This window comes from Gymnoscopelus braueri (genome assembly GCF_963280865.1).
Source record: "Gymnoscopelus braueri genome assembly, chromosome: 18".
Classification (NCBI taxonomy): Eukaryota; Metazoa; Chordata; class Actinopteri; order Myctophiformes; family Myctophidae; genus Gymnoscopelus; species Gymnoscopelus braueri.
Genome location: NC_137618.1, coordinates 19,582,012 through 19,602,501, shown reverse-complemented (window position 1 = coordinate 19,602,501; position 20,490 = coordinate 19,582,012). Strand labels below are relative to the sequence as shown.

General features: G+C 43.4%; 1 protein-coding gene across 4 annotated transcripts in view; it reads left to right on the top strand.

Moving 5' to 3' along the window:
* nrp2b (neuropilin 2b) overlaps nucleotides 1–6,695 on the top strand; it is a 140,823-nt gene extending 134,128 nt beyond the window's left edge. For 2 of the 4 annotated variants that reach the window (XM_080412821.1, XM_080412820.1), the window contains 2 exons: nucleotides 1,206–1,268; nucleotides 3,438–6,695. In XM_080412821.1, coding sequence (XP_080268947.1) covers nucleotides 1,206–1,268; nucleotides 3,438–3,766 — 392 coding nt within the window. In that variant the 3' untranslated portion in view covers nucleotides 3,767–6,695. The remainder of the gene's footprint in view (nucleotides 1–1,205; nucleotides 1,269–3,437) is intronic. The other 2 variants (XM_080412823.1, XM_080412822.1) reach the window with 1 other exon arrangement.
* Nucleotides 6,696–20,490: the final 13,795 nt, after the last annotated feature.

The following is a 20,490-nucleotide window of genomic DNA, read 5'->3' as shown; positions in this document are numbered from 1 at the left end:
TATTGGTGATGCACATTCAATAAGCAAACGTCAGAAAGGAATGAATGCTGTAGTTATTGGCGTTTTGTGTTTTTATCCGTTGAATTGAAAGTGAGGTGAGCCCTAGCCCTGGTGTTTATACTCTGTGTGGGGTTAGAGGTCAATTTTGGATCAATTGAGACCTTTAAAGGTGTGATTCTGTCACGTTTTGAATTCAAGGTAAATTGTCTTTTTGTTTCACCTCAGTTCACATTTACAAATACAGTCTTTTCAATGTGTATTGATTGCAAAGACACATTGTAGGGAAAAAAACGAATTAATTTATTAACAAAGTCTCTCAATTAAATTTGACCTAACCTTATTTACATAATTAGGCCCATGTGTCTTTTCTGTTGGATTACTACATTTCACGGTTTTATCTTTGTGATCTATCTATTACATTTCCACTTCATATCTTTTTAGTTCCTTTGCCCTGGCAATAATCCATTATCAGCCATGCAGTTATTGCGCCTTTTTTATATACTATATCCGAGAATTGTAATACCAATTTCCTTGAACAAAACCGAATTGAAGCAGAATTGAGCTCTGGAACCCCGCCAAGCCTTGCACCTCGGCCTGCCTCAAAGATATTAAAGCGGTATTTTAGCTTGTTGAATTTCATGGTCGTGGAATTAAAAATGAAATATATTGTGCGGAATGTGAAGGTAATAAAAGTGATATTTTTCTATCAAACGGTCTTGTGCGTCTTTTTCTAGAAAACTATGTTCCACTCTCTCTTTCTTCCCCTTCTTTCTCTGTTGGTCTCTCCGTTTTCATTTCCAAGCAAAAAAGAAAAGAAAGTGAGGATACACAATAAAACTGTGTGGACTCATACATCTTTCATACATATGAAAGATGTATGTATCAAAGCAGTCTTGATAAAACATTTAGAGATGCTGGATGCCTTTTTTTTCCCTTGATAGACTCAACACAGAATAGTAATGTTTTGGGAGATTCTTTTGTAAAGTTCACAGAAGATCGTTCCATCTTTTTATACAGGGGTTTTACACTATCCACTGTATCTGTGCGGCTGGATTTACATCAGCATGTGGAAAAGGGCTTTTTGTCTGTGGAGGACATGAGGGTTTTGGAGTGGTGTAATCTCTGTTTGATGTTGACTTTTATATGTCGGTCTGGAGTGGCTCTTGTGGATTGAATGCTGTTTGTCTTTTCTGTCTGCTCTGTAGATGCCAGGCCTATTGACTTTGGAAAAGATGCTGTTTTCAACCATAGGCCGCATATCAATGGAGGTGAGCCTATGGTTTTCTGCATTCATCCACTATTCCTGCTCCTGGCCTCATCCTCTCCTCTCTACTCTTGTCGTCTCGAGGGCTATAGGCGATACGGGCAAAATCAAATATCACAATATTTACAGTTGATATAGATCCGTGGTTCTCAAACCTTTTTGTGAAGTTGATAAATATTTGCCCGCGAACCCCCATCTGAAAAGGTTTTGTGCCAGGGACCCCCAGCAGAGAAGATTTGTTTTAAAACATTATTCAAACATTTTCGATATTTTCAAAAATAGCAGACGTACAAGTCCCTGGGGGTCCCCGGACCCCACTTTGAGAACCAATGATAGAGATTGTATTTTTTTTCTTTGAAAGATTATGGACAATAGCAGATCTACTGTACAAGCTCACAACGCATCGCGATTCAACATGTTGTGAGCTTGTAGATCTGTCCATGACAGTCCATGTTTTAGCTGTATTCCACCAGAAATAAGCCGGTGGCAACAGTGATAGATGTGTGTGTGTGTGTGTGTGTGTGTGTGTGTGTGTGTGTGTGTGTGTGTGTGTGTGTGTGTGTGCGTGTGCGTGTGTGTGTGTGTGTGTGTGTGTCACCCCCACCTCTTTCATGTTCTCCTGTGATATAGGGTGAGACAGACAGACAGACAGACAGACACACAGACACACAGCTTCCTCCTGGGCATCTAGAAATAACATCTGTCTGTAACAATCATTGTTTGCTTCACGTGTGTGTGTGTGTGTGTGTGTGTGTGTGTGTGTGTGTGTGTGTGTGTGTGTGTGTGTGTGTGTGTGTGTGTGTGTGTGTGTGTGTGTGGCTGTGCGCACGTGTGCATTCCCTTGTTCCTCCCAGCATCCTCTTGACAGATACATGAAGCATGCTGCCACTCCTTGCCTCGCAAAACAAGTCTGTTTACTGCTATTGTGTGTGTGTGTGTGTGTGTGTGTGTGTGTGTGTGTGTGTGTGTGTGTGTGTGTGTGTGTGTGTGTGTGTGTGTGTGTGTGTGTGTGTGTGTGTGTGTGTGTGTGTGTGTGTGTGTGTGTGTGTGTGTGTGAGAGAGTGAGAGTGTGTCTGTGAGAGTGTGTGTACTCTTCCATAAACCACTCTAAAAGCTGCACTTAATTGCAGATTGGCTTGTTCATGTGTCTACATTCATTAAGTGGATTAGAATCATTGCTTCTAGATGCCAAATAGACACACACACACACACACACACACACACACACACACACACACACACACACACACACACACACACACACACACACACACACACACACACACACACACACACACACACACACACACACACACAATTACCCGGGCACACACTTCAAGTAACTAATTCCTAAGTCAGTAAAATGGGTCTGACTCTTGCAAGTTTTTTTTTAATGGCTATTATATTAATGGCTCTCCTCCAATATGTCTGCCCCTTTGCTGTGTGTAAATGAGGGAGAAAATGTTAACTTGCACATTTCTATTTCAACTACTGATGCTGGCGAATTACTAAATTCAAGGCCTTGAATACACAACACTTAACTAAAGTAGGAGTAAAACAAATACAATTTCACTTTAGTAACCCCTTTAGTGATGTGCAGTATCATGTACAAATGTGTGGTATTTACAGCTTCACCAAAATACAAATGCTTGTCTTTGTTCCATATTATCAAATGAAAAAAAACTGTTTCTGACTGCTGGGTAAAGCAATTTCAAGATGTCCCCTTGGGTTCAGATAACTTGATGTGATGACCATTACATTAATTGATTATGAAAACAACCTTTAGAATCCCTATGTGTGTTTAACCCATTAAAACCGGGAACACATCTGTGTAACACACATCTGTAAACCCTAATTTTATACTTTGGCTATTCAAAAATAGCAGACATACTGTACAAGCTCATAGTGTGGCACCGAGTGCCGCGCTATGAGCTTGTGCTATTTTCGAAAAATCGTGAACATTTGTGCAAATCTTTGAATAATCTGTAACAAAATATTTTGAGATGGGCGTCCGCGGCCAAATACATATAATGTTGGGGGTCCTTGGTTTGAGCACCACTGATATAGGAACATAGGTTTTTCAGAAAACTGTTAGAAGACATTTGTAGAATCAGCCTCAGATCTTAATGGGTTAAAAGCATTCTGACTCTCCTCCTGCCTCTTCTACCCACAGGGTACCTCTTCCCCGGCTGGCCCTCGTCCTCCTCCACCCCGTCCTCCTCGGAGCTGGACGCGCCCTCCGTCACGCTGGTGTCGGAGAAGGACAAGGACAACGCCTGGCTGTACTCCCTGGACCCCATCCTGCTCACCATCATCGTCATGAGCTCGCTGGGCGTGCTGCTGGGCGCCGTGTGCGCCGGCCTGCTCCTCTACTGCACCTGCTCCTACAGCGGGCTCTCCTCGCGCTCCTCCACCACGCTGGAGAACTACAACTTTGAGCTGTACGACGGCATCAAGCACAAGGTCAAGATCAACCAGCAGAGATGCTGCTCGGAGGCGTGAGGAGGAAGGAGCAGTGAGGAAGAGGAGGGAAGGAGGAGGAGGAGTCCGTCAGTCCGTCCGCCCCCCCCCCCCACACACCGCCAACCTCCTGTACTGTGTTTCTCCTCTTTCCTCGACCTCCCCTTCGAAGCCTTCGCTTACTCCTCGGAGAGAGCCGTCATGGGAAAGACTTGCGCTGTGCTCCCGCGACAAAAGTGACGCTTTGTTTCTCGATGTTGACATAGAAAGAAAAAGAAGCTGTAACTATCAGTAACTTCTGTTGCCCCCCAGCCCAGACCCTACCTGGTCCCCCTGCAAAACCGTCTAAAGGGAGGGGTGACCCCCACCTGCCGTCTTGTCCCTCGCCACTCCCTGGCACGCTGATGTCCAAAAGGGGAAACGTTCAAGCCCGGTTTTTCCCCTACCTGCTCCTGTGCCAGTGGGGATTTGTGACCTCAATCCTCCTTTTACTTGTCATGAGGCCTAAAAATTGGGGGACCCGTTTGCCCCCCCCCCCCCCCCCAACAATCTACCCCCTCACCCAACATATCTCCTCTAGCCTGCGGGAGAGAGCCTGCTCGATTCTAAAATAAAATATGAATGAATAAAACAAGAAAAAGATGACAAGAAAAGCCTGTGAATGAATGAAGGAATGAATAAACGAATGATATTACCCCCACGCCGGCCACTGGAATAAGGACACAGAGACAGAAATGGACTACAATACCCATGACAATCGGGACATTTGTACTACAAATGACACCGTCTAAGGGTAAAGGGTTGGAATGTAAGGTGACTGAAGGACATATGAAGGAATCTTTATGAAGGCTGAACATTCACAGATTTGTCTTTATCGACTATACAACTAAACAATGGGCCGATATGGAGGGGAACGTGGGGAAATGAAAGGTTCTGACCCAGACAAGAACCAGAAGACTAGAGCACTGCATCCAGTGGACCGTTTTATGTGGGCACTTTTGACTGAAATCAACACATATCAAGCGAATGCCTAACACCCCCCCCCCCCCACCCCCAGAAAAAGAAACAAAAGTATATATACGAAACAAACGACCACAACTCAAACAAAAATCTAGATTTGTAAAGACAAAAGTAGGAGGCGACAAAAGAAGGAGGACATTTTATTTCCGTTTGAATTTTTTCAATGTTTTAGATTATATAAGTTCTGTAAGTTTTAAAAGCCAGGAGTTCCTTAGAATGTCAATTAGCTTGCCGTTGTGGCATAATTGCTCGCTCGCTCCGTCGTCTGCCCTTGGTCTGCGCTTTGTGAAACCAGTGGCATATAGAAGAGTGATGGTGACTGTTTTTGTTCTGTTTTAGACTTGTGTTTCTTGGGGGATGGGAGAAAAAAAAACTAAACATAAAACTGGTCGATGTACAAGCTTCAGTTTGTTATCGCCCTGTTAGAACTCCTGTGCCATTTTTTAGACTTTGTTTACCATTGTGTTGGACTCCAGGGTCTTAACGGTTTCTTCAGTTCTCCTACTTTTAGGCAATTTTTGTTTGATTTCTTTTGCGTTCCGGACTTTTATCAGAAGAGTGGAAGATCGCTGAAGAATGGAGAGAAGAAAGACCTAGGAATCAGAGGTTTATCTAAATCTAACATGCTGTTATGGAGTCGTGCTTTAGATACACTATTCTAGAGTTTGTCTTTGGTATATTATATCTATTGTTTTGTTTTGTTATTTTCTTTTGACTGTATGATCCCTCTATACAACACATGGTCGGACACTGTGTGAAAGTTGGTGATTGATTGTTTAATCGCAACCTATGGATTGCCAAAGAGCTGTGTACGTACGCCGGGGTGTGCACACATTTCGTGAAAAAAGGGGGGGGGGGGGGGCGAAGGACCGAGAGAAACAGAGCGAGGCACCCCCCCTCCCTCTCGCCCCCCCCCCAACCTCTCTCTTTTCTCTACGTCTCTTAACAGCCCCCCCCCCCCCCCGATTAAGAACGCCCAGAGGAAGAGAAAGGGCCAAGGGACTATATGAGTGGAGCGTGGAGGGTGGGATTCAAACCGTCGACCTTCTTGGACACACAATTGAGCCTTAAGCTAACTACAGTATACGCTGTTTATCGGAGGAGAGCCATTGAGGAGGGCCATTGCTGCCGGAGAGACTGATAAACACTGACACAGACAGACAGACAGACAGACAGACAGACAGACAGACAGATAGACAGACAGAGAGAGGGAAAGACGGGGAAATATGTAGACAGAGACAGAGAGAGAGACACACACACACACACACACACAGGTGAACAGACAATGAGACCTTCAACTGACTGAGACCATTACAGACACAGGGAGATACCCAGAACGACAGACACGCGAATTCACCCAAAATGACAGATTGGGACGATAAAAGACATCGTGTTAGCGAGAGACAGAGAGAAGAGAGAGAGTGAGAGACAGACAGAGAGAAACAAGCAGACATTAGTGGTCAGATGGATGGGCCCGCAAACGATTTTTAAAAGATTTTCATGTGGGCCCTGATCCAGAAAAGGTCGAGAACCACCGCTTTTAACCCAATTCTCTCCGTCTCTCTTCTCTCCTCACACACACACACACACACACAGACGACGCACACGAATACACTCTTCCCTCACACACAAAAACACTTTTCCTTCTTTCTTTCCATCTGTCTCTGCCCCCCTTCTCCTTCTCTCCTTCCCTCCATCTCCATCCAAGGGCGTGATAAGTTAAGATATAGCCAGCAGGACCTATCCTGGTTAATTCGAGACAGAAAAGGGGCGATTATTAAAAAAGTGTTGAAAGATGCTGCTGAGACGGAGGGAGGGAGTTGCGGCAGGGAAAAGAAGAGGGAAGTATAGAAAGTATTCTGTCCATTGTACTGTGTTTCCACTGGACTGTGTCAGACTGTTTTACAAGTGCCTTGGAGCCTCTCTCTCTCTCTCTCTCTCTCTCTCTCTCTCTCTCCTCTCTCTCTCTCTCTCTCTCTCTCTCTCTCTCTCTCTCATCTCTCTCTCTCTCTCTCTCTCTCTCTCCTCTCTCTCTCTCTCTCTCTCTCTCTCTTCTCTCCTCTCTCTCTCTCTCTCTCTCTCTCTCTCTCTCTCTGCCTCTCTCTCTGCTGGGGCTTAAGCCTGATTTATACTTAGTTGCTTTCTGGTGTCGTGCCAGTAAATAGCAGATGTACAAGCTCACAACGCGTGACGCATTGTGAGCTTGTACATCTGCTATTTACGGCATGCAACACCAGCGTGCAACTAAGTATAAATCAGACTTCACACTCACACATATAACACACACACACACACACAAACACGGAGTCATTTCCTAAGCTGTGTAATTTTGTTACAGGATGTTTTCATTTAAAAGGCTACGTTTTGCAATGGTTAACTTCTGTAGACACACACACACAAAACACAGGCCTCAACTCATTGCCCTCTCTCTGTCACTGACGAGATACATTAGTATTACCTCTTTCTGATGAACACACACACACACAGACACACACACACACACACACACACACACACACACACACACACACACACACACACACACACACACACACACACACACACACACACACACACACACACACACACACACACACACACACACGCGCGCTGCGCGCGCCTCCGGCACTGGCCAGATAACTCAAACTGTTGTTTGTAGACTTTGTACAGAAATGTTTCTTTTTTTTAAATGTTATTATTATTATTATTATTTAATAAAGGGCTAAATAACAAAGGAGTTTGCTGGCTTGCGTTTTGCTTGGGTTGACTGGGGGATATAAAAAATGTGTGTGTGTGACTGTGTGGCGTGTGCGTGTGTGTGTGTGCGCGTGCGTGCGTGCGTGCGTTGCGTATGACTGTTCTGACCTGACTCGGGTGAAACAGACAGAAGCAGACTTGGTGGCGCTGATTTCCCACTACAAGTACACACACACACACACACACACACACACACACACACAAGTGCATACGCACACACATTCACACTGAATAGACCTTGGATGCGAAAGCATTCACCCCAACATGCTTAAACTCACACACACACACACACGCATGCACGCACACATGCACACGCAGACACACACACACGCAGACACACACGCAGGCTATAAACACATACCATGCCACTCACACACACTCTCTCTCTCACAGGAGGTCCACTGCACATCAAAGCCCTCCTGAGAGGTTTAAGAGCCTACCTCTCCATACCTCCATACCACCCTCTCTTCTCTCATTCCTCCTCCCCCTCTTTGCCTGCAGCTACCCTTCCCACCCCTCCCTCCCTCCTTCCTCTTTACCTTCATTTCCCTCTCCCTCTCTCAGACACCTGCTTTCCTCGCGCTAAATGTGGATTCCTAGGATGAGCAGGGCTTCCCTCACACCCCCGTCCTCCTCCTGCAAAGCCTGGTTTATACTTGGTTGCGTGCCGGCGTCGCGCTACGTAAATAGCAGATCTACAAGCTCACAACGCGTCACGAATGTGACGCGTTGTGAGCTTGTAGATCTGCTATTTACGGCAGGCAACTAACTAAGTATAAATCAGGCTTTGCATTCAAGCAACGGTGGACAAAGTACTCAACCTCAGTGAAGTTGCTCAGTCAAATTTTTACTTATATTAAGTAAATATTTAAGTATTCAAAAGTACACGCTTTTTAAAATACATTCAAAAGTACAAATTACAAAATACATTTTCTTTTTAAAGTCAATGCATTGCTGTATGTACATTTTCTAAAGAAAGACTTTCCTATAATAATAGTGAAAATAGCAGATCTACAAGCTCAAAATGCATCGTGATGTGACGCGTCGTGAGTGTGTAGACCTGCTACTGTCACTGTTAAGAAGGCTTTCATGTCATACTTGTCAGCCTTAGTCGTAACGGATACCACCGCGAGTTAGACAGTGTCACAGGATGCCTGGAACTCCAAATATGGAGATAACTGACACATTCAAGTATGACATCATAGACTCTAAACTTTGGCCGTGATCGACATTGGGACATTGGTCATACTGACACCACCGGGATGACACGAGCACCGTAGCCAACGATATAAAAGGCAATGGAATCTCGGAGTTAGATGAGATGCAACGATGACCCCCAGAGACGATCCTCCAACCTCTCCCCGGGAGCTTACCATGTAATAGCCAGGGTATCTGGCAGTGGTGGAAAAGGTACTACAATGTTTTACTTAGGTAAAAGTAGCAATACTGCAATGTAGAAATACTCTGTTACAAGTAAAAGTCCGGAATTCAAAATTTACTTGAGTAAAAGTACAAAACTATTGGCATCAAAATGTACTTAAAGTACCAAAAGTAGAAAGGACTAATTATGCAGAATGTCCCATTTCAAGTTTTCAAATGTATAAAAAATCTTTTGAAAATAGCAGATCTACAAGCTCACAATGCGTCGCACATCACGACCAGTCGAGCCGTTGGTCTTTTATAGTCACTATATTTCAATTAGGGCTTATAATGTACCGTTTCCCTTCCTAAAAATCCAGTGGACTCAAAAGTACAATATTTGTCTTTGCCATATAGTGGCGTGAATGTGAAAAATACAAAAATACAAATTTCAAGTTGGCATGTCTGTCTGTGGGTTTTATACATATTTAACCAAAGAAAATTGTTAGCAAGAGCGTGTCACTAAATAAAAACTACACAAGATCCATTTGAACACACCTTATTTTTCCATTTCCCCAACAGCGGTGGAATATTTTGCATATAAATTATGTAAAAATGGGGCAGAATTGTGTACAAAGGAAAAGCTACAAAACACATACTTCTCCCTCCACCCAAACGTCTCTCTCTCTCTCTCTCTCTCTCTCTCTCTCCTTTCTTTCTCTCACCCTTCCATTGTCTAGTCCAGTTCTAATGCCCCTCCATTTGCTCACTGTCATTGTCTCCATTCTATACTCAAGCTCCACATTTCCCTCTCTCCCCTCCCTCCATCTCTTGACCCGTGTTTCATCCGTCCATTCTACTCGTCTCTTCACCTCTCTCTCTTCTCATTGGCCCCGCCCCCCTCCCACACCCCCTCCTCCCACACCCCCTCATCCCTTTTTTTATATTGCTCAGCCATCTTCAACTCATCTCCCACCAAAATGTTTCTGGAGCCTCTCACACATTCAGTCCCTCTGTCTCCGTCTGTCTGTCTGTCTGTCTGTCTGTCTGTCTGTCTGTCTGTCTGTCTGTCTGTCTGTCTGTCTGTCTGTCTGTCTGTCTGTCGGTCTGTCTGTCGGTCTGTCTGTCTTCTCTGCTCTCTGTCTAAATCTCGGTCTCTCTTTCTCTCTCTCCATCTCTCTATCTCTGTCTGTCTGTCTTGTCTGATCTCTGTCTAAATCTCGGTCTCTCTTTCTCTCTCTCCATCTCTGTCTGTCTGTCTGTCTGTCTGTCTGTCTTCTCTGATCTCTTTCTAAATCGCTGTCTCTCTTTCTCTCTCCATCTCTGTCTGTCTGTCTGTCTCTTTTGCTCCCTCTGTCTCTCGCTCTCTCAGTCTCTGTCTGTCTGTCTGTCTGTCTGTCTGTCTGTCTGTCTGACTGACTGACTGACTGACTGACTGACTGTCGGTCTGTCAGTCTCTCTCTCACTCCCTCACTCCCTGACTCACTCACTCTCTCTCTGTGGTGTTGTGGTGTTATTTCTCATGAGGGGCCTTCGCACCAACGATCAAAGGAATGCCTCCTTCACTCCACTTAATCGAGCTGTCAAAGAACACACTCTTAATTAACATCCGCCATACACAGATGCATGCACACACACACACGCACGCACACACAACGCACACGCACACACACACACACACACACACACCCCCATGCCCGCCAATTGCCTGGTCTGGTAAGAGTTTTGTTGGATGAATATAATAGGAAATGTGTCGCCCACTCAACTGATTTATCTTGAAAGTGTGAGAATAATGATGGAACAAATGATGGCAAATTAAAATGCTGTTGGGTAATGGGTGTGTGTGTGTGTGTGTGTGTGTGTGTGTGTGTGTGTGTGTGTGTGTGTGTGTGTGTGTGTGTGTGTGTGTGTGTGTGTGTGTGTGTGTGTGTGTGTGTTATGCATCATCCCATCACAGTTGTGTTCATTTAAATTCTTCCTCTCCATATATCTCCTTATGCATCTCTTTATGCACGCAGAATCATATCGTTGCTGTCAGGCAGAAATCTCTGTATTCTAACTTTTTGTGTTTTTTTCGTAAATTAATGCCCTACTTGATCGTACTACAGCGTCAAACTAAAACATCAAAAGTAGTGGATCCACAAGCTCGAAACGCGGCGCAAAGCGACGCGTTTTGAGCTTGTAGATCTGCTACTTTTGCTATTTGAATCCTGAAAAGTAACAATTTTGGACATATGGAGGTTTCCACCCGACAGAGACGACATGCATGTACAGTACAGTACACACATGCACGCACACATTACACACAGGGGAGAAAACCTACTTGAACCCCAGCATCAGTATTCTGGGAAAACCTTTGCAGGAAAATAGCAGATTGATAAGCTCACAACCAGTTTCAGCAAAGATATTTAATGTAGAGCGAAAACAGAAAATAAATACATTTGTATAGAGCCCTGAGGGACTCCACTCAACAACGGATCGGATTGACGGTTAATCTCGACCCAGCCCGGAGATAAGAAAGTAAGGTAAGACTTTATATTAAGGTGGGGTCTATTGGGTTGTAACCACATTTATATGCATTATAATGCACTTTTAAGACATTATAACCCTTGCTATAAATGTTTATGATTATGCATAACAACTTATAACGAGTTTTATGTTTTATTAGTATTATAACTTTAATAATATCATTTATAAGTCCTGGTCATAATGCATTATAAGCCCAGTGGAACAGCACATTATAACTACCAGGTGACACTTTACTAAAAAATCATGTCTATAATGCATTATAATCACATTTATACTGCATGTTAATGCATTATAATGCACTTATAATGCTTCATAACACTTGTTTATAATCATGCATAATAACTTATAACAAAGACACTTTATAACTAGCTAAGTTAAGGTAGTTATAATGTGCTGTTCCGCTGAGCTTGTAATAATTATGACCAGCACTTATAATACGTTATAAACATAAGCATTATAGACCCGATCTGTGTTACCGAAAAGAATAATAATAATACTATTGAAACAATTAATTTGGGAAGGTTTGCAATGCTGCAATGACTTCCATGTTTACACTGTTGATGGCTTTATGATTGGACACAGCTCCACAGAGAGTAACCACATTACTAAAGCTTTACTAGCTTACTAATCTTAGACATTACTCAAGTTTCAGTGACGCAACCCAACTTATTCAATCCTTAGTTTGAAACTAATTCACAGTTACTAGAAACTTAGTGAGGACTTTACGCACAGACTTACTAATGGATTTATGAATTATTCATAATTCCATTTGTCATTTTGTTGCAGGATTGCACCATGCTATCCAGAGGAGCTGGTGCAACCCTGCCCAGTATGATAACACACTCATGTTTCTCATGGAAGCAGCACATGTCAAATCACTGAATCCTGATGAACAACTCACTTCAGTCAATATACTGTAAGACACTGTTTCCCAAACAATGGGTCGGGAGCCATCTTTGGGTCACGGACCAATTTGTATGGGTCGCGAGTAAATATGTCCTTTTTTCCGCTAACTACATTTAAAAAAAAATATATATATATAATATACTGTATATATATATTTTCAAAATATTTTAAAAAGTTTACCTTTTCATCAATAAAAAAAACATTTTCAAAAGTAGGCCTATTTCATAAATAAAATGAAAAAATCTAATAATTTGAATAAATAAATATTAAAAAGGTTTAAGAAGTAGTGAACCCCCCCCGCCCAAAAAAAAAAAAGATCTAAGCTCATCACGTGGTGCGAAGCAACATGTGAGCTTGTAGATCTGCTATTTTCACTAGTTTGGGTACCAGCTAATTTCTCTTTGTTGTGGTCTTGAGCTAAAAAGTTTGGGAACCACTGCTGTAAGATATCATTCCTCTTAGTGGAGAATGAACTTCTATTACTTCAAATAAAGCCTTGTTTTTGGATGTGATGTGTGTTAATGATCTTTTTGGCCTCTGTCTGTCTGTGCCCAAATCTTTCTCTTCTGTGTGGCCGCTGTGGCTTTAGTGGGCTCTTATGCGACTGTGATGTTAAACGATTCAAGTCCTGTATGTTATTGTTCAGCCCAGCTGTCATGCTAGCCATGTGCAATGCGACACCACAATGTTTTTCTATAGCCACTACAAAACCGCCTCTGTCTATTTTAGCTATTTTTGAAAACTGTTGAACATTTTTGAAAGTTTCGGGTTTTTTTTCCACCTATAATGACATGACCTAAATATGGACACCAGTTTGAAAGTGGTTAATGCAAGGTTTAAATCGGCATCACCAGCAGTGACTGAGCAGCCTTTTTACCAGTGCGGAAGTGTCCCTTTAAAGGGATAGTTCACCCCAAGAAAATATCTTTTCCCATCGATTAGTCACCCCATGGAGACTTTAATTCATGGATATCTTTTTTGTTTTTGTTGCGTTCCTAAGCCAATAATTTGATGACCAGCGGACCGGTACACAGCGGTTCCGTTATAGGAGACACAAAGGAGACTCTTTGTGTCTCCTACCGGAACCGCTGCCAGTCATCAAATTATTGGCTTAGGAATGCGACAAAAACTAAAATATTACTTTAACCCCAGAGTATGACTTAAAGGGATACTTCACTTTCGGGCCGGGGACACATTTAAAAAAAATATTAAAAATAAATGAAAAAAGTTATGGAAAATTCATGGCCCCCTCACACATTAGTAGGACACTCTAATGCGTGAGGGGGCCATGAATTTTCCATAACTTTTTTCATTTATTTTTAATATTTTTTTTAAATGTGTCCCCGGCCCTAAAGTGAAGTATCCCTTTAAGCACCAGAGATCAGGATTGTTTTTCTTTTCTTGCTTTTTTTCTCAGGCAATGTGCCACATTATGCACGGCCAGCTGTCCCACTTTCCGGTACAGTTTTAATTGGCTCAAACTAGTAGACTAATGCATGTATTTCTTAGCCTAACTTTTAGCCCCTCTAATTAGCTAAGAGGGCTAATGTGATCTGTTTGCATCAGCATCTTTCTACTCTTTCTTCTCCTTTTATTCACGCCTCCCTCTTCTGTTCATCTTTCCTCCATCTCTTTGCTCCTCTCCTCCTCAGGAGGGGTTGACCTGGTTCTCACGCTCTCGTCTTCTCTGACACACATGTGTGTGTGTGTGTGTGTGTGTGTGTGTGTGTGTGTGTGTGTGTGTGTGTGTGTGTGTGTGTGTGTGTGTGTGTGTGTGTGTGTGTGTGTATGTGTGTGTGCGCATACATGCAATATATGCAACGCACACGAAAAGAAGTGCAAGAGATATTAAGAATACAGTAGATCGTCTCTGTCGGGTGGAAACCTCATATGTCCAAAACTGTTACTTTTCAGGATTCAAATTCAAGAGTAGCAGATCTACAAGCTCGGAACGCGTCGTGACGCGTTCCGAGCTTGTGGATCTGCTACTCTTGATGCTTTTGTGTGACGCTGTAGTATGATGATGAAACATAAAAAGTTAGAATATGGAGATAAGAGGTTTCTGCCCGACAGCAACGAGGTGTACCCATGTGATCACACACAAAGACGTACACACACACACACGAGCACAAGTGCATGTGTCTACGTTAAGCAGGCATGCACATTCATGTGCATACGCATGCACTCACTCACGCAGTCAAATCTCTGGTGAGTTGCCCATGCTGAGAATGTAACCTACTAACATAGATTTTAACATTCTGCTTACTGGCACAATCTCTCTCTCTCTCGCACACGCACACACACACGCACGCACACGCATGCACACACACAAATACATACACACACACACACACACACACACACACACACACACACACACACACACACACACACACACACCTAAAATCCTCCCAAAATGAGGATTGTCTGTTCCTGGGTTCAATCACTTAGTTAAGCCCTTTTATACTTTGTCATAAATTGAACTAAAACAGCCGATCTACAAGCTCACAATGTGTCGCATCGACAATTTCTGGTTTTCCGATGCTTCTGCAACAACCCTAATTCACACTCAGAAACACAGACAGAAACACACCGACAATCCTCAATGATTTTTGGATTTGGACTTAGATTGGAGTTAGGATTAGGATGAGGCATTTAGATGTTAGGTTTAAGGGTTCGGGTTAGAGTTATGCCGAATCATACATATTTGCAATTTCTGGGTTTTCCGATGCATTATACTTCTGCATCCTCCCTAATTCACACTCAGAAACACAGACAGAAACACAGAAGGAGTCAGGAGGCACAGAGGGAAACACGGATACAGCCGCAGACAGACAAATAAACAGCCATGCACGAACCAGCAGGCAGGCCCATATGAGCCTGGTAGGGCTGGTATTTATAGGCAGGCATTGATACTCTGCTGTGTCAACAGCTAGACAGCTAGCTGAACACATACTGCACCACCGCAACTTCAATCCATTCCAGCTATGCCACATGCCAGGTTTGTGTGTGTGTGTGTGTGTGTGTGTGTGTGTGTGTGTGTGTGTGTGTGTGTGTGTGTGTGTGTGTGTGTGTGTGTGTGTGCGCGTGCGTGTGCGCGTGCATGTGCGTGTGTGTGTGTGTGTGTGTGTGTACACACATTATTATACTTGTGAGGGCCAAATGTCCCTACAAGTACAGTATAGTAGAATTTAAGACACAGACATTATGAGGACAATTTTTTGATTTGGACTTAGATTAGAGTTAGGATTAGGATGAGGCATTTAGATGTTATAGGTTTAAGGGTTTGGGATGCCAGTCATGCCGAAAACATACGTAGTTGTGTGCCAGTGTTGCGCACCGAAAATAGCAGATCTGCTATTCATAATGCCAACATTTTTACAAAATTGCATTTATAATCTAAAATGTTGATGTCCTCACAAGTATAATAATACCAACGTTTGTGTGTGTGTGTGTGTGTGTGTGTGTGTGTGTGTGTGTGTGTGTGTGTGTGTGTGTGTGTTGTGTGTGTGTGTGTGTGTGTGTTTATGTTTGTGGCGCTCACATTAAAACTGGTGTTTTTGCCTCCATGCTGTGCTAGCCCACACAAGACGCCTTTGCCAAGGAACAGTTGACTTGTAGAGATAATGAGCAATGCTGGATGTTATATAAAGGCTGTAATGCTGGACAACGACTTTTTCAGCCATGGTAGATGGACAATAATTATCTATCGTCTTCAGCAAGGGTTTAGCAGTTGATTCTCAGGCAGACGAATCAACAAAGATAATGTGACTTGTGGAATCTATTATTATTATTACATATCATAATAGCATAGCATAAATCCGGAACTATATTACGGTAAATGAATGCAAAATAATTGATGGATTCCATGGATATATAATCAATACCATGAGAAAAATGCATTCATTCATCCAGCTCCTTCTGGAGAGCATTAAGGGAGAGCCCTTCGTTTGCGACACCCTCGGTTTACAACAAAACATTTGTTCATAAACAGTTTAATGCAATTAGATTAAGGATCAATGACAATGTCAGAGTCACCCATCTGTGTTGCTTAAAATGTATCTCTCTATCATAGCTCTGACAGCTTTTGTACCGTCGAACACTTGAGGCTTGAATCCTGTTTGTGCTGAGAGTTCATTTACTGACCCAAAGCGGTGCATTTAAGGGTTAAATGATTGATAGTCGTCGGTCTGTAACTCTGAGTGTACAAATTGGACTTTTACGGGTCCATTTGGTTCATTCAATTTGTATACTCTCAGAGTTAAATGAACACTCAGGACTTTATGTGTATAAGTACAAGAAGGGATATAGCAATTGGGTCTGTACAAATGTACAAAGATTGGCTTCTCGCTTTGGCTCATAAAGGAACATATCATATTATGATCTGGTATTAGACTTCCTTATCGCCCCCTTCCTTCCTTTCTCCCTTCCTTTCATTGCATACTACTTTCCTTTCACCATATCCATTCTTCTTGAACTTCCCTTTTATTTGCTTCCACCTTTTCAATTCTCTGCTCGTCGTTCTCTGTCGGGCCTCACAGCTACATTCCTCAAGGTGAATCATTCACTCACCATAACGTCCGTAAAATACTAAACCATCATTGGTAGGGGGGTGCCGTGTTATTGGAAAGTATTCCCCACCAAGAACAAAAAGCTCTCTACCCACCAAAACAGATTGAGGATGCAATCTGCGTGCCGTGTCCTCATACCCAGTTTTATTTTTCAATTTGTAGAAAATCCAGTGTAACTGTGAGGTGCTTTTCTTTCTCTGATTGGATAAAATGCATTTTTTTTACGTCCCCCACCTGAGTCTATCTATGTGAGAGTGTTGTATCTGCTGTTGGACAGACAAGTCCCCTAATGCTCCACACTCATTGGCTGCATGCTGCAAAATCAAATTACATTTCATCAGACAAAAGCTCTCTGTCTCTCTCCCTCTCTCTGTCTGTACAAATATGATTGTTTTATATCTAATCACTGTTTATGGTGTATTGCTCTGTTTGTGTTTTGCTTGATTGTGTGAGTTCGGCGGCTGTTGGCAACACCAGCGCTGAATGTTCGCCAAATGCCAAAGTAAGAGTGAGGCTCCACAGGCTCGCCTGAAAAAATGTGTTTCATTCTTTTAATGCACTTTTTATGCCCCTCTTTCCTTTCCTTTCTTCCCAGTTGGGCGGCCATAGCTTTAGCTGAATGGTTAGAGAGCCCGCCTGGGAAACCTAACGTCCCAGGTTCAATTCCAGCCTTCAGCAATGGGTCGAAGTGTCCCTGAGCAAGACACTTTAACCCCTAACTGCTCCCTGAGCCACTGCTCCTGTACTTAGCATGGGTTAAATGCAGATAACTCATTTCACTGTGTATGCAAATACCGCCAAGGATTGCGGACTAAATATTATTATATTTTCTTCTGTCCATTAATCTGTCCTTGTCCTCATGCTTTCGTTCCCTTCCCTTCCTCACCTTGCTTCTCTCCTCCCTCCCTCCTTGCCAACTCCTTTCCTTCCATCTTTCCTTGCCTGCTTGCTGACAGGAAGGTGTCATGGTTGATCCTTCCAGCAGGTCCATTCTCTAACAGTGACATCACTGGTTCAACATGAGTAGCCCTTGGCTTATCTTAAATGGCCGCTCAGCCACAAACACTTGTGGCTTTTAGGAGTTAGTTGTTGACATGTAGACCCTCTAACAATCTGTGGCCACGGGGCTCTCCCCTCTGTGTGTGTGTGTGTGTGTGTGTGTGTGTGTGTGTGTGTGTGTGTGTGTGTGTGTGTGTGTGTGTGTGGTGTAAATTATGAGGATCAAGATATTCCATGGTCATAGCCAGCCTCATTAAGAGCTCTTCACTGGACAACACACACACACACACACGCACGCACGCACGCACACACACACACACGCACACACGCACACACACAACCCCATGCCGGTAAAAAGAAAACAGAGCCCATACATGCTCCAAGTAGGAATGTCAGCGATACAAACACACACGCTGACTTGTTATCCCAGAAATAGCAACAATAGCACTTGACTGGGCCAAGCTCTAAGGCAACTATGAAGGGAACGACCACAGAGCCAACGCTTTGATCTGGGTAGGTGGCACCCTCTGTGCGTGTGTGGTGTGTGTGTGTGTGTGTGTGTGTGTGTGTGTGTGTGAGAGAGCGTCAGTTGTTACTGGGGGGTGTAACTGGCACCAGTTGCCAAATGCCAGCACTTGTACTCTCCACTTCATCTCTCACATAGCCAACTTCATGGAGTTCCAGAGGCATCAACACACACACACACACACACACACACACACACACACACACACACCACACACACACACACACACACACACACACACACACACACACACACACACACACACACACACACACACACACACACACAGATTAATTAAAACCGAGAAACCCTCATTTCCAACATATTGTGTCAGTCAGGTACCTGCCAATAGAGACAACAGTTCCTTCGGCCCTTTCAATGTAAACGCAGTGACGCTTATTGATCTGGTTTTAAATGCAGTGATGCTTGTTCATTTGGCCTCCTACAGCTCCTACATACAAATTCATATGTATTTGGCTGTATTTCCTGACACAAAATATTCTCTGTCAGGACCCCCCCCCCCCCAACCCATGATAGAAGATTTGTCATACATCTTTCGAAAGAATTGCCGATACACTAACAGTACAGACTCACAATGCATCGTATCGTGACACATTGTGAGCCATGTAGATTGGCTATTTTCAAAATAGCTCACATGTAACCCTCAGTGCAGCTCTAGCACTGTGTGCCCTCCATGAGAAGGAGAGCCACCCAGAAATGTTAGTAGTACTACACTCATCGTACCATGCCTTTATTCTCTGTCCTCCTACGCAGGGAATGAACCCACAATATATATATAGCCCCAACAGTGCTATATATTTTGCCGCACTCTATATACCGACTCTGACAAAGGATGAGGAATAAAAGTGAATGCTAGCGGAGAGAGCTATACACATTACTCACAGAAATGCCCCCGTTCACTGTTCACTCGGATTCTTTTCCTGGCATCATTTTTAAATAATCTACAGTGGGAGGAAGGGAGAGAGAGAGAGCTGTTGGCCACAGGCCTGTTTGTAATGTATGGGAAACACAGAGCTCTGTATCATTAGGTGTCTAATAATGCCCATATCTCTCTCTCTCTCTCTCTCTCTCTCTCTCTCTCTCTCTCTCTCTCTCTCTCTCTCTCTCTCTCTCTCTCTCTCTCTCCCCCTCCTCTCTCTCTCTCTCTCTCTCTCTCTCTCTCTCTCTCTCTCCCTCTCTCTCTCTCTCTCTCTCTCTCTCTCTCTCTCTCTCTCTCTCTCTGTGAGGAATGAAGGTCTTCTATCATTCATTTTCTAATAACACCCCCATGGTCTCACATGTGAACAGAGCTCCCACATATCAATCACAACCTAATGTGTGTAACCCTGCGTGCGTGTGTGTGCGTGTGTGCGTGTGTGTGTGTGTGTGTGTGTGCGCACGCCGCGGACGTCTGCATTTGTGCTGGTTGCGTGCACATTTGTGCTGGTTGCGGGTCTGTGTATGCGTGTGTACTGCATATTTATCAGAGGCTCCTGACAGTGTGTGTGTGTGTGTGTGTGTGTGTGTGTGTGTGTGTGTGTGTGTGTGTGTGTGTGTGTGTGTTGTACTTAGCAGAGGCTGCAGGCAGTATGTGTTTAATGGATAGGTGACAGATTGGTGCATTATTGATCACCAGATGGAGGCTGACAGATGACTCCCCCCTGTATGGTGTGTGTGTGTGTGTGTGTGTGTGTGTGTGTGTGGTGTGTGTGTGTTGTGTGTGTGTGTGTGTGTGTGTGTGTGTGTGTGTGTGTGTGTGTGTGTGTGTGTGTGTGCCTAATAAAAGGTTAGAGACCTCAGCAGTGGCTGTCCAAGAAAATCCTTATATTTAAGAGTTTTAAGCATAGACCCAAGCCAACCAACTACAAGATGAACTGTGACCATAAAACTTTAGATTCGGAAAAGGCAAACAAAGGTGAAGGTACAAGACTGTGGGCATCATTATTTTAAGATAATGATTCAAGATTTTTGTTGTTGTGTGTGAGAGAGAGAGAGAGAGAGAGAGAGAGAGAGACAGAGAGAGACTCAAATTACATGTATTTAATCTGTGCATGCTTGCCAGGAACTCAATTCCTGAATATTTTTCAAATTCGTAGATT